General features: G+C 43.1%; 1 protein-coding gene across 1 annotated transcript in view; it reads right to left on the bottom strand.

Moving 5' to 3' along the window:
* LOC147685121 (unconventional myosin-Ig-like) overlaps nucleotides 1-24,685 on the bottom strand; it is a 1,601,091-nt gene that overhangs the window by 1,246,385 nt on the left and 330,021 nt on the right. The window contains exon 7 of the mRNA XM_086941006.1: nucleotides 1,962-2,072. Within this exon, the coding sequence (XP_086797132.1) occupies nucleotides 1,962-2,072 (111 nt within the window). The remainder of the gene's footprint in view (nucleotides 1-1,961; nucleotides 2,073-24,685) is intronic.

The raw sequence follows: 24,685 nt of genomic DNA, 5'->3' as shown, positions 1-24,685 counted from the left end.
TCTAAGCGCTTGCTTAGGGAACCCGTCCTGGTATTCCCCTGTGAGATAACCCCGGCAGGGTATCCGCAAGGTGAAAGCCAGGCATCCCGCCGCAAGGGGCCGTTGTGGAGATTAAGCAAGCTATTGCCCAGAGTCGCAGAGTGTGAACCCGTGAATCGAGTAGGCACCGGAGCGAGAATTGTCGAGTCCATGGACATTTTTAGGACCCAAGACCCCGCCGAGCCGGGTATTGAACCCTGGTCCCGGGATGACCTCTGCTTCCAGGTCTGCCTCCTCTAACCAGTGAGCCACACTTCTAACGCATGCCTAGCTCTGTAACTCCAGCTGAGCAGCAGACTGGCACACCCTGTTAGCACAACAGCATCTGTTGAAGTCTTGCCCTTCCACTTGTGTTGAGCTCCAGCTGGCTTCTGTTGGAGGGTCCTGAAATATCATGCCAGAGGAATATTCCATCAATATTAGCCCCCAGCCCTCAAGAGCCTCCAAGGCACTTGCTCCTGACTGTGCTTGTCAACAAGAACTTACATCATGACCTCTACAGTAATCCATGTTCAGGGTCACAAGGGAAGGTCCAAGATTACACTTTTTAAAGGTACACATTTTGCTAGGTAAAACCTGGCATAAAATGTCAGGGGGCAAATCCCCATACTGAGATACATAATTCAGAACAAAGAGGTAAGTAATATCACACACAGTAAACAAAGGATGAACGGCAAACTAACCACAAAATATCTTTGGAGGAGTGTGGCTCAATGGTTAGAGCGGCAGACCCTGATGCAGAGTTCTGGCCCGGGACCAGGGCTCAATTCCTGCCTCGGCGGGTCCTGGGCTCAATTTCCTGGGACCTGACAATTCTCGCCTCGGTGCCTATTCTAATCATGGGTCCCACTCTGCAACTCTGGGCAATAGCTTGCTTAACCTCCACACTGGCCCCAACAGCGCTAGGATGCCTGGCTTCACCTTGGGGGTGCCCAGGAGTGGACACTTCACAGGGAAAGCCAGGAAGGGTTCCACAGCGGTATGAGTAATAGCGCCAGGAAACCGCTTGGTGACAGTGCGCTCTACAAATACCTTGACATTTACAAAAGGCCATGTCATCATCATTTAAAAAAATGATAAAAGAATGGCACATATTTTAAAACTATTATTCTGAAACCGAGCTTCGGTCTTCTAACTAGGAAGCTTCTCTGCTCACCCTCCATCTTCTGAATTCTATCTAAAAACGGTCTTAAGTTAAGACATGGTTCTATACATTTTTATATGTTTATATTTATTTCTGTATTTATTTGGGAGCTAAGTATAGCATTGGAAGCACCATGCAGCTCCAAAGCATTTACAATTTGATGAAAGGTAAAAAGCAGGGCTATGCCTGTGCAGTCTTGCAACTTGAGACTTGGATGTGGAAAGACTGCCCAGCAGAAGCCAGACCTGGAGATGGGACTCTAGCCAAAATAGGTGTTATTTAATTGCTCAGTCGAACCACGGAAAGTAATCTGAGAAAAAAGTGGCTGTACCAATGAACCAGAAGTTTGACCGTCAGCATCTGGTACCAAGACCTTGGCCAAGAGCTGCTACTGTAGAATTGCAACCACAAGTCTGTTCCTGGTTGGGATATGAAAAGCCCTAAATATGGGACAGATAAGACTTGTGGTCAGATAGTTAACTGGTGTAATCCTCATGAACCAGCTGCCAAGGGGCTCTGCGCTTCTCAGAGGTGGAGATATCTCCAGTCAACTCATCTGGGATTAGAGCTTCTGCCTCAGTAGCAGCATTAGAAAGTCGCCACTCTGTGGGTTGCATCATAGCGTATTCCAAAAAACACTAACACCTATTTATTAGATTGTATGGATTTGTCATCAACTACGTTGTTAAGCACTCTATAAAATAACTTATTCATAACATACACACATGTGAGAGGAGGGGAATACGTAGTAAGGATTTCCTTAATTTTTCCAACTTACCAGGTGTAAAATGGTAGCCAGGATCTTGTAGACAGAGTTGATCTCTCCTGGGCTAAAACCAATCACCTTCATAGCATTCGCCACAGCTTTGAAATTGGAGCTGTCATTACTCTAAAAGTGAAATAAAAAGAACAGTGGTGAGCAGTTAGCCAGGGAAGCAGAGACATAGACAGTAGCCTCCTTGGCTATGGTTTCGATTCATCGTGAGCCAGACCACGGCAGCCTTCTTCCAATCCACGACTGAGAAGTGTGGACATTTAACACGGCCATTGTTATTGTTATTGTTATTTTATATTTGTAGAGCGCCAATCACCATAGGTCTCTAGGCGCTAGTAGCATGGACCGAGGTCCATTGGTCCCAGGAGTAGTCAGCGCACTGTGTGGATTTAGCCCAAAGCCTCAGTAAACAAGATGGTTTTGAGTTTTTTCCTAAATGGCAGTAACATAGTTTCCGTTCGTATATTAACCGGGAGTTTATTCAAGGCCTGGGGGATTACGACAGAAATGGCCCGTCCTCCCATGGTGGTTCTATTAAAACGCGGGCAGGCCAGCAAGCTGGCCACCGATGACCGAAGGTGCATACTAGGAACATAGGGCTTCAGGCGGTCTGTGATATATTTTGGTGCCATTCCATATTTGGCTTTGTGCGCAATGACCCTTGAACCTGATCCTCTGCCTAACAGGGAGCCAGTGCAACTGTTTCAGCAGGGGGTGGCATATGTTCTTCTTGGAGATTTAAAGATCAGCCTTGCTGTATCATTTAAGACTAACTGAAGTTTCCCCAGAGGTTTTCAGGGAGCCCTCTGTATATTGCATTACCATAATGTTGTGATATAAATAAGTCCATTAGATGCCGAGGTGTAGAAAACATGAAGGTGATTTATTGAAGGATATATAGATGTTTATAATCAAGAATCCAGTATCCTGTAGATCTTAGTGCGAGCCCCACCAGGAGCAGCTCCCTTGCTGCTCAGACCCATACTTTCAACTGACACTCATCTCACCAGGCATCCCAAACATTCCATTACATCACAAGCACCAGCATTCCAACACATCCACTCACAACACATGCATTCTGGCTGAGCAGCAAGGCAGGGAAATGGGAAGGATGTATGGCACAGAATACTAGATACCACACATAGTCCAAGCGTGACAGTATTAGGGCTGTCACAACGGTACGCATGGTAGAAAATGACAGCAGGGCACCCGGCTTTCGAAGTTGTCGCAGCAGATTTGTACAGCTCCCCACCACTGCCGACACCTGATTGCTGAGGGTAAGTTTAGCATCTAATTTAATGCCGAGACTCTTTACAACTGGTACTGGTGTTTGGGTGGAACTGAGCTCTAGGGGCCAGAAAAGGTTTGATGAGGGTGAGGCCTCTGTAGTTAGGGCCAGCACCTCTGTCTTATCACAATTCACTTTTAGTGAGTTCAAGGTCATCCAGTTAATGATGAACCGTAGTATATTCTGGACATTGAGCTGAGCTTGGGGACAATTATTGATTCGGACTATTAGCTGGGTGTCGTCAGCATACTTGAACACCTGGCAATCTAGTTTTGCCAGTGATTCGACCAGAGGTTGAAGATAGATGTTAAATAGCAGGGGAGATAGCGCTGAGCCTTGTGGGACCCCCCAAGGTAGGACACCCTGCCTAGACCTGCAGTCTCCAAGTTGGGTTCTTTGAGATCGATTTTCCAAAAAGGAAGTAATCCATTGAAGTACCCTCCCACCGACTCCCAGCCGCTGGACACGGGCTAGCAGCTGCGCATGGTCCACCGTGTCAAACGCGGCTGAGAGGTCAAGTAGGATCCGCGCCGAGGGGATCCTCTTGTCAGCTGCTAGCCTCAATTCATCCAGCACTGAGAGCATCACCAGCTCAGTGTTGTTGTGGGCCCTGAAACCTGCTTGTCGTTATGTGCCATTACGTGTTGCAAATGAGATTGGGCATGAAAAACAGACTGTAAGATGGCATTAACTGGTTGCATCATTAGAGAGAGTCTGGGTTTAGTACGGGGCAGACTGTAGAAATGTTTGGACAGCGCAATTAATATTTCTTGATAAATGTGTAATAAATGGCGGTGAGGACTTATGAAAGGAAAGAGACTAGACTATGATGAAATTGGAAGATTCCTCTGTAGGCTGGTCTCCTTGTGAAAATGGACCCGATAAGCACAAGTAACTAACTGACCAGTCGAAACCACACCGTGTTATGTCAACGATACAAACCCCTTTATCTTCAGTCCTTATCTTTTAGAAAGGAATCCTATTTCTAACAGAAAGAAGAGTATATGGCCGGACCAGATTACTGTTTCCCATGTGATCCTCCCTATGTCTCAATCCTATATGTCTGATACTCATAGCCAGTGTTCCTACTCAATTACATTAAATTGATACTGCTCCCATCAAGGTCATCGGCTGTTCTTTTCTCAGAAGGACATTTGTCTTGACTTGTTGTATTAATCTACAGCTTCTTACTCCGTTTATTTATTTTATTTTTATCTTATTAATTATTGTTCACCTTAAGAAGCTAGCAACTCTTAAATATTCCTTTTTAATATTTTTCCCAATCTTGGACTCTCCGTCGATTTCATGACACCCTTGACATACTTAAACAGACCGTAATCAAATCTTTGCATATTCATTAGATCCTTTAACAAGCTACAGTCAATATATGAAATGCTTGTGTGTCAAAACTGAATGTACAGAGCTCTGAAAACCGTGCCTTAGAAAATAATGCATTAAGAAAATAAATAACCATCATCCAATGGAAGAGAAGCTACTAAAAAAGGACAGAAGTGAGATCCAGGACCTTAACACACCACCTTTAAAGTGGAGTCAGACAAAGGCACAATGAAAAGGAAGGGGGTATGAATGCACAGATGCCGGGTTCTTGTAATGCTTTGGCATAAAGGGAATGAAGATTTTGATTGTCTGGTCGATTCCCAGGTTTAATGTCAAAAACATCATCAGCATTGCCTCGTCCTAATTATTAGGGTGCGCTTGTGACCTTCATGCAAATCAGAAGCCGTAGATCTCATAAGAACCAAGGGGCATATTGCCAAGGTGGGGCGATAGGCAATTATCGCCGATTTAGCGGCCGTTTTCGGCCGCTAAGCGGCGATAATTCTATCGCCCTATTAGCAAGCTGTCGCTAACTGATGTTAGCGACAGCTTTTAGGCGATAGCGAGCGGTTTGGGGCCCGCTTTGCATGTCAGCGATGTTTATCGCTAATGCCATGCAAAGTGGGCGTATCCAACCAGTTAGAGACTGAAAGCAGTCGCTAACGTCGCTATCGCCTATCAGCAAGGCAGGCGTAGCGTTGGAAATATTCACGCTAAGCGCAAATATTTCCAAATACTAACACCTGTCCAGACCAGTTCTTAGCCATGTTATCCAATGGGAGGTGGATAACATGGCTAAGAGCATTTCGTCGCTAATGCGTGAATATCGCTGTATTCTCAGCGATATTCACGCATTTCGCCGCTATCGCTGGATATTTTAGCACAATGGAGAAAAACGTTGCTAATAGCATGTTTTCTCCGCTAACATATCCAGCGATAGACAGCGATAAAAAAATCGTCGCTAAGTCTATTTAGCGATAAATATCGCTACTTGTTGGTAATATGCCCCTAGGATCGCAAGAAAGCAATCCTCGTCGGTTTTGTGGGTGGGGCTGGACTTGGATACAGATGCTGTTGCTAACATATGACGTGTGTATCACAAGTTACGGTGGGAGAAGAAGCAGGGGAGCGTGAGACTGGCTTTCAAGGATGATTGTGCTCAAAGACTGGGGGCCTCACTTATGAGGTTTTTACGCAGGGCAGCGCTGCAAGGAATATTGCGGCGCTGCCCTACGCCTAAATAAAAGGGCAGGAATGAGCTGTACTTATGTGATATGGCGAATTCCTGTCCTTTTCCCCAGCGCCGGCGCACAATGGGCTGCCCTACCCCAATGCAGGTACACTTGCTCCATGGTGCAAGGGTGCCTGTGTTGCGGGGCTGTTTGATTTTGTGCAGGAAGGGATACTTTCCTGCACAAAATCAATCAAAAGAGACGGTTACCCTTTTCTATGTGTGCAGCAGAATGCAGCGCATATAGAAAAAGGAAAGCACAAGGAGAAATAAAAACATTTCTCCTCTTTGCTCCTCCCTAATGCCACCCCTGGGGTGCAGTTAGATTCTGACATATTCCCAGGTTCACGATTTTTTGTAAATCTGAGCTGGGAGTAGGTTCCATGGGGGTTGTGTGGAAACACCTTCAGCAACACCCGTGGAACACCCCTTTCATGTAGTTTTCTGCATGAAAGGGGCACATATTTATAAGGCCATGAAAAGCCACGTAAAGTGGCTTTACGTGGCCTTATAAAGATGACGTGGCACATTGCGCCACCGGAACGTCAAAAAAGTGACGTTCTGGTGGCGCAAAAGTGCCAGTATAGGAGGCCCTGTTTTTTTTTTTGTTTGTTTTTGTTGTCCGTCTTCCTATTTTTTTTCTCTTGGAATAAAAAGGCGAACCTGAAGTGTTACTAACACTTTACAGGTGTTAGACTAACAGACTAACAAACGTATTACCACTCAGTAGAGCCTGGGGTTGTTTGCAACCCCCCCTAAAAAAAACAGGAGCTAGAGGTATTTATGTTCATCTCCTAATGCGCACAACTGCTTTAATGGGTGCAAAAACTGTTGCCATAGATTTTATCAGATTTTATCACTTGCATCTGAGTCTAAATGACCATGCAGCCAGGTTCCTATAGGGTTGGAGGATACATTTAGTTTAACATCTTGTAGTGCAGTGGTGCTTACCCTGGGGTCCACGGATCCCTAAGCGCTGCCATATCTACTCAGGAAAACTTTTTAGTATATTGAGTAACATGAGCAGATTAATATAGGTATATATACATAAAGAGCAAAATAAAAAAAAATGGTCGTAAATGTAAAGGGCTTTGAACTTGAAAGCTGAACATATAGTGGGTATCATTTTCTAGATTAATGGGACCATCATAAGAGCAGAAAATTGATTCTAGTATGGATGGCGGGCGGCCTTACTTAAAGCACTGGTACCCACTGACAAAAAAAAGAGCATGCTTTAGGACCAAAAAAGAAAATGTTCTATCCTACCATTAAATATCATTTTTGATTTTTGCATTTTTTAAAAGAAATTCTGAATGAAACTAAACATTTCATAATGTGGTATCTGTTTGATGTATATTTGTTTCTGTATCTTCTCATATAGCTTTTAGGTTCAACTTAGAAATTGGTTAGGCGGCTTCCCAGACGCCAGTAGTGATTCAGTGGGGGCCCACACAAGTAAAAGATTTCAGGATTGCTACTGTAGTGTATATCATTATAAGCCAAGTCTGGTGTTTTACTTGATACGCCTAAATTCGGCGTTTAAGAAATATATGTGAAAAATATTGTAGTCAGGAAATGTGCGAAGAATTTCAGCACTCCAAAGAAAATAGCTTTTTGCCTCTAGAGTGCTCCCCACACACTCACAAAAAAGGCAATTTTACTGGACCTCTGTTGGAAATTGATGACATCTAGAGAGGCCCTAATGCTGCAGCCAGCTAAGCAATAATGGTCTGATTTCAAGAAAATATTTTTAACCATTGTTGTAAAAATTGGAGAACTGTCCTTCGCTTTTGGTCTGTAATTGATTGTGAGCCAGCTGCCCTTTCGGAGGCTGTGGTGCAAAAAAGTTGAGCAGAAGGTGTTGTGTTATTCTTTTATACTTGGAATAAGACTTGTTATTACCATAGGCGCTGGAGGTAGGGGTACTGTGGATGCTGCAACACCCCCGAAATAACCATGCTGGAGAAGTAGCGGCTCATGCAGGTAAGAGCGGTGGTGCAGGTTTGGGGGAGGGGGGGGGGGAGATTTTGACAGACAACGACACAGGAAAATGAACCCCTTGAATGCTCATGACGAGCTGAGCTCGTCATGAGCCACGGCGCTCCGGTGCTCATGACGAGCTCAGCTCGTCATGAGCCGTGGAACGCTCGCGTGCGGGGATAATTCCCCTGCTGTGCTGAGCGTTCCACGGCAACGGGTGTGGCCGTGATGAGCTGAGCTCGTCATGAGCACAGGAGCGCCGTGCCTCATGACGAGCTCAGCTCGTCATGAGCATGTGAGCGCTGTGCGCGCCCCCCTACCCCCCCCCCCCAGCACAGCAGGGGAATATCCCCCGCAGCGAAGGGGTTAATAAATATTACATTTTCCCTCATGGTCGACTGTTGAATCCCCATCCCCCCAACCAGGCCCCATTGCTCGTACCTGCACAGTCTGCTCCTGTGCTGGAGTTCAGAAGGTGAATGAGCAAAAAATCACTGATACTATGGCAAAAACCAACTGGCTCTGTGAGGCAACTGTCAGTATACATTAATTCAGTGATACTGCAAAGTAAAGCCCGGGGCTGCATGCAGCCCTCCTGACCCTTACAAGCGGCCCCCAAGTCAACAGCATCACTGGACTCAGCTCAGTATGAACATTAATTTTTTTTTAATAAATAGGCAAGCATTTATTTAAAGGTGTATTTAAGTTAAAGAAAGGAAGTATCTAAGGTGTCTTGCACTGCTTAAATTCGAGACATCTTAAACCAAAATGGAAATGTATGACAAAGTCTGTTCAAAATTCAAAAAGTGGATATCATTATTGATTATCATTAGCATGCAGAACTGTTTCACCTTACTAAATCAGATTACATAAGTGCATTGAGACGTAATTATTTTTGAAAGTGATAGTTTCAAACATGATTTTAGAAACTTTTATTCTTCCACATCTCCCCCCTCACCCCTATACTGACAACAATGCCAATAGTGAAATAAGAGGCAAGTCAGTTATTACGTGCACTCTTTGGGTAGCCTGGGTTTATATTATACATGAACAACATTATGGCTTATTAAATCAAACACAGGAGATGTTTTTGTGCAGCTCAAATCCTGAAGTTATGTATTTCAAGATCCTCATATGTGATAATGAAAAATCACACAATTCAGTTAAGTGGAGAAGCCAGGATTATTCTCAAGTTTTTGGTTTCACAATTCAGACAATATATATATATATATATATATATATATATATATATATATATATATATATATATATATATATATATATATATATATATATATATATATATATATATATATATATATATATATATATATATTACCTACTGGCGGTAGCCAGTAGGTATATATAGTTAGGACCTAGTTTCCATAGGAAATCCCCAACATTCTATTGGGAATAACTGTGGTGCTGGTTGATGAATCTTCGCAAATTTCTCAAAGAAGATGGCTCGCTCCGCTCCGCTCCTTCCCTGAAAGTTTGGGGGGGATTCGTCAAGTGGGGGCTGAGAAAAAAGGGGGGTCCCAAAACGTGTTTTCCTCATGTTAATTTCCATAGGACCTTTAGACTCGGCTACAGCTTGAACCGCTGAAGGGAATTACACCAAACTTGTCAAAATGGTAGTGTCTGGTACGCAGATCACACTTTTGGTAAAATAGTGTAAATCCCTCCAGTGGTTCCTGAAAAAAGTAAAAGAGAAACAAATTATATATCTGCGCGCACCCCCGTGAATTTTCGGAATTTTTTTTGGGGGGGGGGGGGGCTTGGGGGGCTTCTGTCTTATATTTTATTGTGTTTTATTTTAATTTCGAGGGTGCCCACCCCTCGTTTTACTCCCGAGATCACCGCCGCGGCCCGAGCCGCCTCAAGATGGCCGCCGCCGCCGCCTGGTTGTGGGCGGGGCCGGGAGGACGTGGTTTCCGCTTCCCCCTGCCTGGGGGAAGCCTTTGTCCTTTTATCTATGTAGATTTGTCTTCTGACCGATTCTTTTACATTTTTTGGTGTTGTCGGTCCCTACACTAGGTATACTGTATATTTTCCCTTGGTATCAAGCTACTCTTCACATGACGCCCGCTGCTTGTTATTTTTAGTCCCTCGTTTAATTTTCTTTATTGCGCATGTGTTGTTTCTTGGCTTATCATACTTGATCATCTAGACACCCTCAACATGGCGCCCGTGATTTTTTCAGCTTGAGTCCGTCGTTTATCTTCCTGGTGCGCGTGACTCCACAGCTGTTCACTCTCCGGACCAGTAAGGGCAGACGATTTAAAACCAGGTGGGATCCTTCCACAGTTCCGATTCCTTGGCGTTCGCCTCGATGGACTACACGTTGTATTCAAAGGTACGTTACTTAGGTCGGGGCAGAGGAGATCGTCTGTGATGTATTCTGTAGATTTTCCGGTTATGGGTCCCACAGCACCGCTATTTCTGCAGTAGGGCGGTGGAGCGTATGTCTCTGTTGTTAATGAGGCGGTTCTCAGCGACATCGGGACATTTATTCCGGCGCTGTGATATTTTGCCTCACTCTTGTTAGGTTATCTGCCACTATGGGTTAGTGGACGCTCACTTTGTGTCCGTTTTGTTCTCTCTCGCCCCCAGCATTGAAGCTATTTATATGACTAAGGGCTGTTTTCGCATTCGCCCGGATCCACGGACGTTGTTGGTGGGACGCCCGAATTGTCCCGGAGGGCCCGCCCACTGTGGTCGTACATTTGCCCGACTCCATCATTACTGAGGTAAGTGTCTGTTAGGGTATGGCCACATTCATCTCGTAGCCCCATACTGGCTTGGTGTGGATCAACTTTCTATTTTAAGTTCTGACTCGTACACCGTCATTACGAGAGTCCCAGTAATAGGTTCTATTGGATGTTTGCTACGCATTTCTTTCTCCTAACTTAGTGTTCTAAGGGGCCTGCCATTTCTTTTCTTACAGGCAATGCGCTCCTAATGCCTGGTAGGGTGTTATTTACACCTGACTATCCCATATCAGGACGGGCATAACCTGTGGCTCATGACCTGTTGCCCTTGATTTATTTCTTGTGGGTAGGTTTGATACTTAAACAGTCTGTATGACAGCCTCTATAATCTCTATATTTGTTTTTTGACTATTGTCTCACTATGGGTTGGACTTTCGGGAGCCTATGGAGATTATTTGTGTTTTCTTTAGCTCGATTTTGTTTTCATCCTGTGTCATGCGACCATGTTCTTGGTAGGCGCGAGAAACAGGAATTTTATGTTTCCAACACACTTTTTTGATTTCCATTGGTGCGTTGGGTCTTTTATGTTAATATATCTGGTCACTGTGTGTTTGGTCTCTATCCTTTATTACATATATATATATTAGCTTTTAAAAAACCAATGAAATTCACTGAAAAAACCATAGGTTATAGACTATATATAGTTAGGAATTAGCCTCTAAAAAACCTTGGAAATTCACTGAAAAAACCATAGGTTTTAGGCCTTATATAGTTAGGAATTAACATATAAAAAAACCATTGAAATTCCTCCTATATAGTTAGCTGGACATTTTATTGATATAAAACCAATGAAATTCCACATATAGTTAGTTGCACTAACTATATATTTCGCGCATCCGCAATCCAATGCTGATGATGTCACATATTACATCATTCATGACATGGTCAGTGACATCACTGATGACATCACTGATGACAGCTCATTTAACATCAATGATCACACCACTGATGATATACTTCATGTGATAATACAATGCACCTCCTTACACTCTAATATAACCTCTGTTACACCTAGTGTAAAATACAGAGTATCATTTTTGAAACTATTGACACACCAATACCATTTACTACATACGCACTCACTGATTCCTACGTCTACATGCACATTCATTCATTCACCCATAAGGTCACTCGTACATACAGTCACTCATCATTACAACACTATCATATGCGCTCATACACCTATGCAGACACTCACACACTGCCACTCAGCCATGGAGCTACTCACACACCTAGTCAGTCCTGTAAAGAATCAATCACACTTTGATTTCTTCATCTATACAGTTAAACACAGAACAGCTTACATTTTCACAGATATACTAACACATACTTACTCACTTATACAATCAAATCCTTCATCCATACTCTTATTCATCCACTCATTCTTCAATATGTAAAACATATTTAAACTTTACAAAAACACATAGACACTGGATGATGTCATCAGTGATGTCATTTGAGATGTCATCAGTGATGTCATCAGTCATGTCACTGACCATGTCATGAATGATGTAATATATGACATCATCAGCATTGGATTGCGGATGCGCGAAATATATAGTTAGTGCTACTAACTATATGTGGAATTTCATTGGTTTTATATCAATAAAATGTCCAGCTAACTATATAGGAGGAATTTCAATGGTTTTTTATATGTTAATTCCTAACTATATAAGGCCTAAAACCTATGGTTTTTTCAGTGAATTTCCAAGGTTTTTTAAAGGCTAATTCCTAACTATATATAGTCTATAACCTATGGTTTTTTCAGTGAATATATATATATATATATATATATATATATATATATATATATATATATATATACTTCGCTTCACTTACCCAGACCTTACTGCCAACTCTCCCAACCTCGGACCACCACCCTGCTGGCATCAATGCAGCCCTGCGTCACAGACCAAACTTTGTGACCCCTGGGAAAATGTTTCCGAGTACCCATGCTTTAATGTATACCTTTAAATGTTGCTTTTTCTGGTAACATTTGTTGCGCTTCAAAGACAGAGGTCTAATGTCAGCCAATAACACATGGCTTTTTAGTTTTTTAATATTGGAGATTGGTGTCTACATTTTCTAACTGGAAAGCGGCGGCAAGTACATTGATTTTGTAAAGGGAACCATGTACCATCTTGTAGGGGCACAGTAGATGTCATTTTATCTAACACATAATAAAATGTAAAATACGTGTAAATGAACTGTGCAAGTGTTTCAGGCTGTATCAGCAGTTCGGAAAGCACAAATAAAGCACAATGGGGCATATTACCAAGCAATAGTGCTAAATATTGCTATGCATGGTTAGCGGGTAAAATTATATCGCCGAGCACCGAGGATTTTTACCGCTGAGATACCTTGATATTATCAAGGTTTATCTCAAAAGCGGTAGAAATCCTGCGAAATGCATAAACATCGCTGAAAAATCAGCGATTTTCATGCATTATCGTGACAATGCTCTTAGCCATGTTATCCACCTTCCATTGGATAACATGGCTAAGAACTGCTTTTGGCAGGCGTTAGCTTTTGGAGATATTCGCGCTTAGCGCGAATATTTCCAAAAGTAGATATTAGGAGATAGCGATGTTAGCGACTGTTTCCAGTCGCTAACATCTTGGCACGCCCACTTTGCATGTCATTAGCGATAATTATCGCTGACATGCAAAGTGGGCCCCAAGATGATCGCTATCTCCTTAAAGCTGTCGCTAACTGGTGTTAGCGACAGCTAGGTAATAGGGCGATAAAATGATTGCGGCTTTAGCGGGAAAAATTCCCGCTAAAGCGGCGATAAGGCCCTTGGTAATATGCCTCATTCTTATTTTCTGAACGCCGATTTCCACACATTATCGTTTGTGTGATTTTAATCATTCTCTGAGCAAACTTAGTGGCTCTTTCAATGAAAAATGCACTGTCTGTTAATGATACTATGCTACCATGCTTTAATGACATATGTGTGACGGTGTTCTTTCTGTGAAAAGCAATAACCGCCACAGCCTACTACAACACCTTCCCCACAGTGCTGCTCTACACGTTCTTTGCGCGCCACTTGCAATTCTCACAATCCCTTTGACTTCCGTGACGCAACACTGATGGCAGCACCTCCACTCCGAAAATTTTCCAGCACCACTGGTTATTATATTATAATATAATACATTTAATCGGGTCTTTTAGTCAGTCTCTCAGCGTTTGCCTCCAGCTAAAAGACCGGTTTGAACCTGACCAAACCATTGTTGTTGAAACAGTGACATCCAGTGGCAAAAATCAAAACTGCACATTGATGGTGAGCCGAGGAGCTCCTCACACGGATTTCTGAAAGGGCTATGTGTGAACCGTACCCACATTCCAGAGAAGCACTCAAAATAAGAAAAGGGTACGAGCTTTATCTGTGGCAAAGTCAAGCACTTGTTTCCATATTAACAAAAGTATTACTTTGCCTACTTTCTTTCCCACCTCTTCCTCTCCTACAGAACGTGCTTCTACACCACTAGATATTAGAACAGTTCTTGTTTTTTTGAGTAGAAGATACAAAGACCAAGGAGATAAAGAGACTAGACTAGTCTTTGTTAACTATGGTCAAACCAGACACGGTCTAGGCACGTCCAAGTATCCACTGCTAGATGAGAGCATCATGCATCAAGTTATCCTACCGGCTGGGTGGCCAGAGACTCATTCTATCAGAGGAAAAACAGCCATCAGAGCTAGGATAGGAATATACTAATTTCCGACCATTATAAATCAACTACATGGAAATAAGTGCACACGTTCTTAAGACCCTCTTGCTTGGAATCAGACTCAAGCGGACGCTAGGATGGGCCGGAAACTCATAAATGACCCACCCGGCCTCCTCCTCTGGATTGAATAGGGCATTAAAAAAATAAAAAAATTCTATCCCTGAGATGACCCTAAAAAAGAACTGGCTCTGTGATGCAAATCTACGTATAGTGTGTTATGAGAACAGGAAGCTCTTGGGCTCAGACACAGTGGCGGCTCCTCTGCCAAGGCGGAGAAGCATTGCCCCACAGGAAAAATAAAATGATAATAACAATGTTACTATCATTTTATTTTTCACTATGAGCTGACGCAGTGAAGGTGCGGGCGGGAAGGGGCTGTGCTGGACATAGTGTAGGAGGAGGGGTGGTGGGCACTCTGTAAAAGTGTGCTTGACAGTTTCGCTGATCGTCTTGGGCCAGCCAAACCGTCATGTGCACTTTGCAAGATCCTCATCAGGCGGTAATAAACAGCCTGGTGGAGAACATGCCTACGATCCCAGTCGCCGTCTGAGCAGGGGCGTAACACAGGCCCCTGCAGCCCATGCAGTGCAGGGGGCCCCTAGCTCCAAGGGGCGCCCTCAGCACTGCACTCTGGCCGGCGAGCTCCTGATTGAGCCCGAAGGGGGCCCCCCTTAGTACCGTGCAGGGAGGCTGTAATGACGGACTTTTTCCGGCCCTTTTTGGAGGGAGAATGATGGAGAATGACTCCAGTCTATCAGTCTTATAGTGTAGGGATTAGGACTATAAGTAGGACCTCTCTGGGAGACATGGTAGGGTATATTCGTACCCCTTTCCTTAGAGTAGGGCTTACGAATTCAAGCTAGGGAGTAGATATATAAGTATTAGTCATGATCCACCCTTTTTCCAGTGTGTTAGGATATTTTCCATGGAGTTATACGTATTCTGGGCCCTGTAGGCCTTAAACGGGACAGACTCCATCTTGCTCTCTGCCTGGTAGCTTGAGAGGCTTTCTAGGTCAAGTGTAATATTTTAGTTTCAAGGTGTTGTTCGCTTGGAGAGAACCGGCTCAGGCTGGCCCTTATCGAAGGAATGTATTTTTCTCCACTCCGAAGACACAACTTCAGGCCGGCCGGCTGGGAACGTGTCCTTGGTACGGGGAGGTACAAGAATTTGGTAGGGCGGCAGGTTACTGGCCGTAACTTTCCATGAAGGAACAGGCTTTGATATTAGCGAAGGTGTTAGAGAGAGAGAGAGTGAGTTAGTTCATAGGCGGCAGCTAGCCGTTAGCATCTCTGCCATTAATTATTTTCTTCGGCGGACAGTCGCCATCTTTGAAGTCTGAGAAAGATTTACCACCGAGACTCTCTGAGAAAGTTTGAAGGAGAAATAGCGCGGAGCGCATAGAAACAGAGAGAGAGAGAGACACGGTAGCCAATAACCAGCAAGGTTCCAGTGACTTGGAGGGAAGCAGACGAGTTTGAGCCTAGCGGTGCAGACGTGTACTTGTGACGGCTGGGGTGTGACTCTGAGACGAGCCAAGACACAGAGACGAGAAGGGAACCTAGATGACTGCCGAGCCCCGACTTCATATTAACCAGGTGATCTCCGCCCTTTCTTTAATTCATTCTAACCTTTACCTTTCCTTTGCAGAATATATATTGCATAGTATTGTGTTTGTGATTATTGTCAATAAATACCCTGGTTTATCGTGAACCGACATGTGCCTGGTGTTCCTATTCAATCGCGGTAACTGATCTTTATTGTCTGGCATTGTTTGCATGAACGGATGTGAAATCCCGATCAGGTAAGTAGTGATCAAGCCAATGGGAAGTGAGGGGACCTTTGATGTCGGGAACAGAAGGTACATATTTTAATTAGAAGAAACGTACTAAATTCACATTGTCCTAGTTTTATCCCAAGTAGATAAATGAGAAGTTTCTCCCATAGGTGTTCATAGGAAAGTGGTCGTCGTTGATATGCGGCATTAATGAGAGCGTTGGGGGGGAGACCAACGTGGAGGTTCGCAGGACTGTGAACCGAGTGTAAGTGAGAGCGTTGGGAGGGAGACCAACGTGGAGGTTCGCCGGATTGTGAACCGAGTGTAAGTGAGAGCATTGGGACTGCAGGCCCATGTGTAGGCACGCCAGATTGTGTGCCATATCTGCCCTAGGGTAGATTAGTCTGGGTCGGAGTGGCCGCGAGACTAGCTGATGTGAATAAGATATAATAGAAAACCTATGCATGTTTATTGCTATTCCCCTATCCTTAGGTGTGAGATATACATATATGTATCTATATCCATTGTAAATACGTTCTAAGGAGAGAGGTGGTTGCGTTCTGACTGGGTTGGAGGGGCCCCTAGGGGCGGATTCCATCTAAGCGGAAAATCCGGTCATTACAGAGGCCCCCTCACTTTTCGTTACGCCAGTGCATCTGAGCACCGCACCACAGCACTCAGACCAATCACAGTGCTGTTGTAAGGCAGTGTTGTGATTGGCTAGGGTAGTCTGGGAGCCTGGGTGTTTTCTGTTCCTGCGTCATGGATGAAGAGGACAGAGGAGAGCCGTACGCCAGGAAGATACGTGCATTTTTCTTTCTTTTTTCCCCTTCCTTTCTTTTTTTAACATACCTCCCCTCCCCGCCCTACCACTTATCCCCAGTAGCAGTCGCTACTGCTCAGACAGCATTTTTTTTCAATTAGTTTTTCAGCTTTCAGTGCAAGCCTACCAGGCTGCATTTTTTCTTCCCTTTCATACACTTTAATGCTTTCCTGTACACTGGACGCTGCAATGCAGGCTTGAAACTATACTATTCTTTAAGGTTCGTCATAGGATTTTTCAGGTGAAAAATGAGCGACTGACAGGGTGCGGCTCATCATGAAGGCAGATGAACACTGACACCCAGTGTCTTTTTAATGCACAATATATCTAAGATAAGTACTCTGGAGCAATCATAATGCCTTAGAATTATCACTGTCAGGCAACTTCCTTTGCGATCTTTCAGCCCCATTTGTGCAGTCTTTACCCTCTTCAATTGTCGCAAACAATAGAAGGCCCATCAAATGGCCCACTGTAAAAAATAATCACAAATTGTTGGCTGAAATGTATACTCTTTTTCTGGCTAAATTTGATAATGACAAATTTTCTTCTTGCCCTAAAAATTTGATGTTAGCTAATTCTTCTTCTTTTTTTCAGTCTCTCAAAGACTTCTTCTTAACACCTTCGCTGCTAAGGGTTTTCCCGTTCTGCGCTGAGAATTTGGAAAGCCCATCGTGTATGACGAGTTACCCTTGTCATCCGCACAGGGCAGGTAAGCTCCATGACGAGCCCAGCTCGTCATTAGCTTCGAAGGGGTTAAGGCCATATAAACCTTATAAGAATAAACTGCTTAAATCATCTCCTTGGTACGACCAAGATTGCCGCAAGGCCAAAACGCACCTCTTAAGGGTGATTAAAGATCATAATCCAGTTGCAGTCCAAACTGCTCTCCAACTTTATAAGAAGCCCCTTAAAGCCTAACAATGAAAACAGGACCTGCTTGATGCTGCCCTGGGCAAGCAGGAAGCCTTATTCTGGCGGATCATTGCTCATGGCCATTCTGGGACCACTACCCAGACTGATCACTTTATGCCACCAGCATTCTAGATAGAGCATTTATCAACTCTTTATGCTGACCCTCCACAGGATCATTTTTCTCTTGCCACTCCCCAGGCATATTTTCCTGTCTGCAAAGATTTGTTTCTTTCCCTGACAGACACGAAATTGCCAATTGACAATTTACAACGAGGTAAGGCTCCTGGACCAGACGCCATTCCAGGCGACTTATTCAACTCTGAGGTTGACATTTGGGCCCCTTACTTTAATTCTCTTTCTAATGAAATCCTTAAAGGGGCCGATCTTCCTTCAACTTGGGTCAGGCCCATATTATCCCCATTTTCAAAAAGGGAGACAGAAGAAAACCTAAAATCTACAGGCCAATTAATCTTCTAGACCATCTCCCAAAAATATTTTTGTTCTCAGCTTTCTACAAAGCTCCAGGATTGGCTAGATAATGCTAATGTTGTGTTCCCTTTTCAGGTTGGGTTACGGTGCAAGATTAGAACCTTAGACCAAGTGCTGCAATTTCTTCTCATTGTTTGGCAGTATACCATTGTATTCAATGACTGTTGACTTAAGGGCAGCGTTTGATCTGGTCCTCAAGCGTATCCTATGGGAGGTCCTTAGTAATGAGTTCCCCCTGATATTCTAAACATCCTTGTCAGACTAAACATCCTTGTCAGACTCCATCAATCAGATTTTGAGAGTTTGAGATGGGGCCCGAGGGTGAACTGACAGTCTCCATACCCATTTGTGGGGGAGTTTGACAGGGGTGCATATTGGCACCTAATCTCTTCTCTCTCTTTATCAATGAGGTCATTGATCAATTTAATGTCGAAAAGGCTGATGTCCCAAATTTGAATGAGCTAAGATCCCCATGCTCCTCTTTGCGGACAACAACCTTCTCCTCTCTATAACTCCATGAAATCTGCAAAACCTTTTAATTCAATTTAAGGACTTTTGTCTTTCAAGAGGTTTGGAAATCAACACGCAAAAAACCAAACTTGTGGCCTTTGGAACCCATGTAAGACTTGGCAATCACCTCACCCTAGGATTGACTCCCCTGCAATTCGTCCAAACTTTTGACTATCTTGGGTTAAGGATCCTCAGTTCCCCTTTCCTGATTGCCCCAGATTCTCAACAGCAGCCTGATTTTTCATCACACCTTGTTCGGCATTCTAAAAATGCATACAACCTCACAACTGCAAGCAACCTCCCAGGCACTGGAGGTCTACAGTTCTATAACTCAATCTGCTGCACTTTATGGTGCTGAGTTATGGGGACATACAAATTCCAATCTGCTAAAATCTAAGGAGCTTTAGTTCCTTAAGTCCCTGCTGAAACTCCCCATTATACCCCTACCCTACCTATTATTGTAGATACCACTCATAAAGGTATAGACCATCTCGCTGCCTTAAGACCCTTTTATAGGATCAAACTTTGGTCCAATCAGGGACTGGATTTGTTTAGAAGTAATGTGCTTGAAATCAGGAGCTTAGATCCAGCAATAAGATCAAGTGGCTCACCCACCGCAAGGATAGGCTTGCAAAAATATCTCATTTTTACATTTCCACCAAACGTATCACTTCTAACTCGAAGACCATCCTAAAGAAAGCTTATTGGAACTTTATATTGGCCCAGTGGCATCAATCACCCAATCTAGGCTTTTTATCACTTCAATTCCTGCTTTGCAAACCTGCTCCTAAATTCGAGGGTTACCTTGATGAAATTACCCCTCCAATGGTAAAAAGTCTGTATATCAAATTCCGCTTCAGCATCTTGCTAAAAGGGCCTCTATCAGAAAATGGTCTCGGGATCTTCTTGTGATGACAGATTGTAAATTGTGTGGGCATAAATGCGAAGACATTGAACACTTCTTGTTTTTCTGTCCATTCTACTTGCCGCCATGAAGCAAATGGATTCACCCTTTGTGTTTCATTTTGGGCATTGATAGATTCCTGATGACTCATGGGCTCTTTACAACTGACTCTTCAAGGATTATAGTTTTCACCATCAGTAGACACCTTTTTGCGGGTTGGTCCATGCGATCCAGGATCCTCCCCATTGATCTTAAGAATTTGTGTTACATTTTTGGACTTCATTTGATTTCGGTATTTTTTTTTTTGAGCATGCAAAGATAGGCATCCTGTTGGGCTTGTATTCTACATCTACATACATTATTAATCCCTAAAGGACAGACCAGAGTACTTAGGCTTCCTTTAGATCTCAATGAACCCCTTATCTCCAAACATCACAGCCTCTCAGCCCACCTTACCCCTTAGTTGAGACAAGTTAGTCCCTTCCTTTTACTATTTCTGGAGGTGGACAGGATGGTTTCAAATCTTTAGCTGCTGGAACTAACTATTTTCCAGCTTGTTTATGTAGTGGTTATAATGGGTCCCTGGCCTTCTCCTATGTGTGTTTTAAGAATTTAACTATAACTACTTCATTTTAGGAGCACATAGCGGACACTTAATTAAGGCTTTTGTCCTCCTCCTTCTTCTTTTTCTTTTACTTGAATACATTACTTACTCAGACCCAATGTTCTGGACCTCAGGCATGTCAACTCATACTAACATCTTCATTAGGTTTTTTCTTCTTTTTTTATGCAATGTTACAGATAAATTTTGTTAGCAACTATATGTTTTAGCTTAGCAGGTATTTTGGTGTCGCATTTCTCCATCCAACTGAGTTCTGTATAGACACAAGCCATTTTGTTATCATGTACTGGCACACATAAACTATTTAGTCTCAAGGTCCGGGTTCTCAGGTGTGCTAACTTACACATACGTTTTCATATGTTTTATTTTTTTTTCACCTAATGCTCTAGATACATTTGGTTAGCAACAGTTTTTTAAATATTTGTGGGATTTTTTTTATAGTATGCTTTTATTCAACCGTATACTGTATACACACATGTTCCAATGTCACAATGCACATTATCTGAATGCTCTTTTTCCCTTAATGCATTCGTCACCTGTAAATTGTGCTTTCCAATCATTGCAACATTTTTATGCTCTGTGGTTGCTGCTAAGTATGTGTACTCTATTTTATTCTGTACTTTTTTGGCCTTTCGGCCGAAATAAAGTTTTACTACTACTATTCTAATATTTCTGACTATCAATGAAGATCGGATGTATGACGGTACGACGCAGGCTATTACCACGCGTACCATTACAACGCGTGTTTTACAACGCAAGTCGTTACCACGACTTGCGCTGTACGGTGCGGACTTAGGAATAGTTTAATTTACTATTCCAACACCAGTCCCCGTGGATAGAAGGGAAGGTGTTGGAATAGTAAATGAACTATTCCTTGTCCTTGAGCGCCCTCCAGCGCAAGTCGTGGTTACGACTTGCGTTGTAAGAGACGCGTCGTAATGGTAGCGCAGGGTAACATCCGCGTCGTAAAGGATGTTCCCCATGAAGATCATACAATGCAGAACTGAAGTTCACAAACGTCTCACAATGTGAGAGCAGGGCCCGTTTTTAATTTGCACTTTTTTGATTGTAGTGTCATGAAACCATTTCAGCAGCAGTCCGTGCCATTCAGTATTTCTATTTTTTTTCCCGACAAGGCAGGTGATAGCAGTCACAAACTTAACGATGCACATATAAAAGCAGCCATTGGAGCACTGTGGGAGGGAGGAGCTAAAGACAGATGGACAGAGAGGCGCGTTTAGAGGGCATTGCTGACACCTTTTGTAAAAGCACTAACAATCAAACGTTCTTTCCAGAGCGCAGAGAACTGTCCCCAACTGGCAGTGGACATTTACTACACACCTCAGACAATGCACATCTATCCTGTAATATGTTGCCACAGCCAGCACAACAAAAAGAGCTTACCCAGCTACCTCAATCTGCAGCACAACGTTACTAAAAACAGTTTGAGGGTCCCACGACGCAGTGGGCAGTGCCAGTGGCGGTAATGTACCCCCATTTTTCAGCAGAGGCGGTCTGGTGGCACTGCCACTCAGGGTCGTACCTTAGTCCCTAAGATTGGGGGGGGGAGCTTCAGATTTCTCAACAATCACACTTGGATATCTTGTTAGAACACGTAATATAAGAAACACAATATAACAGGGGCTTAGGGGGCAGTGGGAAGAGAGGAGGGCGGATTGTTAGGAGAACTTAAAAAATAACTTTTTTTTCAACTAATCAGCATTTTCAAGGACTTCAAAACAGAAACGAAATAGAATGTGTGTGAGAATTTGTATTAGTTTTGGCACGTAAAAAACCGAGATGAAGTCCGTAAGACTCTTTATGATAACGACTAAAAATCCCAAACACCCCCAAGAAAAGCCCTTAATAGCTACCTTTTTTGGTACAAATTAGGCACAGCAAGGGGCGTTTTTGGCGGGGGAGGCCAGAAAATATGGTGTGTCCTCCTACTGAACAGCAACAAGTATGGCTGTTTTCTCCCTTTGCCAGCTTCTCCCTGCCCTCATCCTACAACTCTCTCCCCATACACCACACACCCACCTTGTCTTTTCCATTTCTGCCACCAGATCTATCCTTCATAACTATTTTTGACTTGCAGTAGGGGGTCCCAGAAAAGGCTAAGATTAGTTTTAAACAATTCTTAAATAGAAAGATTAAAACTTTCTCGTTTATTGAGGATAAAGAGGCCTTAATGGCAACAAAAACATGCCTGGACACGGATTAATTCTCATCAGACTTTGTGAGACCAGCTCTATTTGACTACTTATTTTCCGGCACATATGAGGGATCTATTTCTAACATTAAGACTTGGTAGGTACCCCACTAAGGAGGGCACACCGATTTGGATACAACACTGGCCAACCAGTGAATGTAGACGGTGTGGGTGATCACATGAAACTTTATTGCATATTGGCTGTGCCTGCCCTAAACTGCTTAATGTATGTCATATATTTTTAAAACCTTAATTTCTTAAAGCTGGGGTGAGATCGCTTCGTCAGGCTCTCATTCTATGTTTATCTGGAGTTTCTATTCCATTCATTCGTCGGATGATAAGGTTTCTAACAATTGCAGAAAAATGCTTGCATCTGTAGCTTAGCCTTGTTGTCTTATATCCTTCTGAAGGGGTTTTTATAGGATCAGATAATAGAAGGTCACTTGTTTTTAAGCAACTAGCACTTTGAAGTCTTACACACTCATTTGTTGGTTTTTCAAATTCCATGCATTGAATCTTTTTCTTATTCAGAGATTTTAGCTCAATATTTGCATGCTTTTGTCCCAAGTAATGCATTTTAGTGAAATTTTATGATTATATGAATTTGTACAAGTATATTCTTATGTATATGTGAATTTGATGTGTTTTTTGTATGTACTGTGAAGTCCTGTTTTGTGATGATTTTTATTAATCAGACAATAAATGTATTACACACTTCATAAAATTGCCTTCCCCATTGCTAACAAACTAACTCTCATTATTGCCCAGTCAGTCACTCAATTACTTTATTCGATACTTCTAGTGTAAGATCATAAAAATGCAGATGAATACAGTTTAAAAACAGCAAAAGACAAATAAATACAATTTAAAATACATCAATCAATCAGTGCAGAAACAGAGTGCTATACATATCACTGTAAGTAAAAATGGCAAAGTAATAACAGTAGTAATTAAAAACTATTTGGAATTCATTCAGGGCCGGACTGGGAACCACAACCGGCCCTGACAAAGTGCTCGGCCGGCCCCCCTCCCCACTCGGGGGGGGGGGGGGGGGGGGGGGGTGGAGGTGCCGCTGAGCTCTTTGCCAGGGCTGGTTTTCGGACGATTTTGGTACAGGGCCGATTTTGCAGCTAAATCGGCCCTGTACCAAAATCGGCCCACAGGGGCCCAAAACGGACCCCCACCCGTGCGGCGCACCGGGGGATTGCCCGGTGCCCGCTGTGGCCAGTCCGGGCCTGAATTCATTTAGTGATATTGTACTGCCGCCTAATCTTCCATGATTGAGTTAAAAAAGACATTACTAACAAACAAACCATTGGGTTAGGCAGGGATTGTAAAAAGAACATTGCTACTCTACAATGTTTAAAACGAAATTTGCACATCAGAGGGAGAATTAATCTTTTACAGGGGTCCAATGACATTTACAGAAGAAAAAAATATGTAAATTTGATTGTACAGATGAACTGTCACAGGGATAGCATGGTAAGTCATTTATGGAGTAAATACCTGCAGGATGCGCCAACATGCACGGAATAAGATTTAATCGAAATCTGATTAGGAGGAATCTATGACGTGCATTTGATACAGTGCATAGGTATGACATTATCCCTTCCTCGGGCTTCGGACCTTCAAGATATAGTTTCACCAATACCTTTGTACAGTTTGTTTGTAATCTGGCGTCTGATCTTTGTTTAAAAAAACGGGCTTTTACCTCCCGCCTTGAGATGCTCATGCAATCCCTGGGGTTAGCAAATAGGCGTTCTGATGTAATCAGAAAGAAGATGGATACTTCAAGATAGATTATTAAGTTACTTTATTACGTTAAGATGTTAAAATACAATGATAACCCCATCAGGAGCAACTATCCTGCTGCTCAGCCCTCACCCAACTGACATTCACAAACCACTAACATTCCATTCATCCAACATTCCACATCACATGCATTCTAGCTGAGCAGCAGGAAGATATAAGATACAACATATCTCCCTTCGTTGGGGAATTTAAAATTTTAAACACAGCACAAATAAAATAAAATGTGCAATATAATCAATAAACTGACACAAGAAGACACATCCTGTCACTTCCCATACTGATACACACACACTACAGTCTGAACAGGCATCACATTACTTCCTG

The sequence above is a fragment of the Lissotriton vulgaris genome, chromosome 10, assembly GCF_964263255.1.
Source record: "Lissotriton vulgaris chromosome 10, aLisVul1.2, whole genome shotgun sequence".
Taxonomy (NCBI): domain Eukaryota; kingdom Metazoa; phylum Chordata; class Amphibia; order Caudata; family Salamandridae; genus Lissotriton; species Lissotriton vulgaris.
Note: the sequence above shows the minus strand (reverse complement) of the source record. Positions and strands in the feature narration are given on the sequence as shown.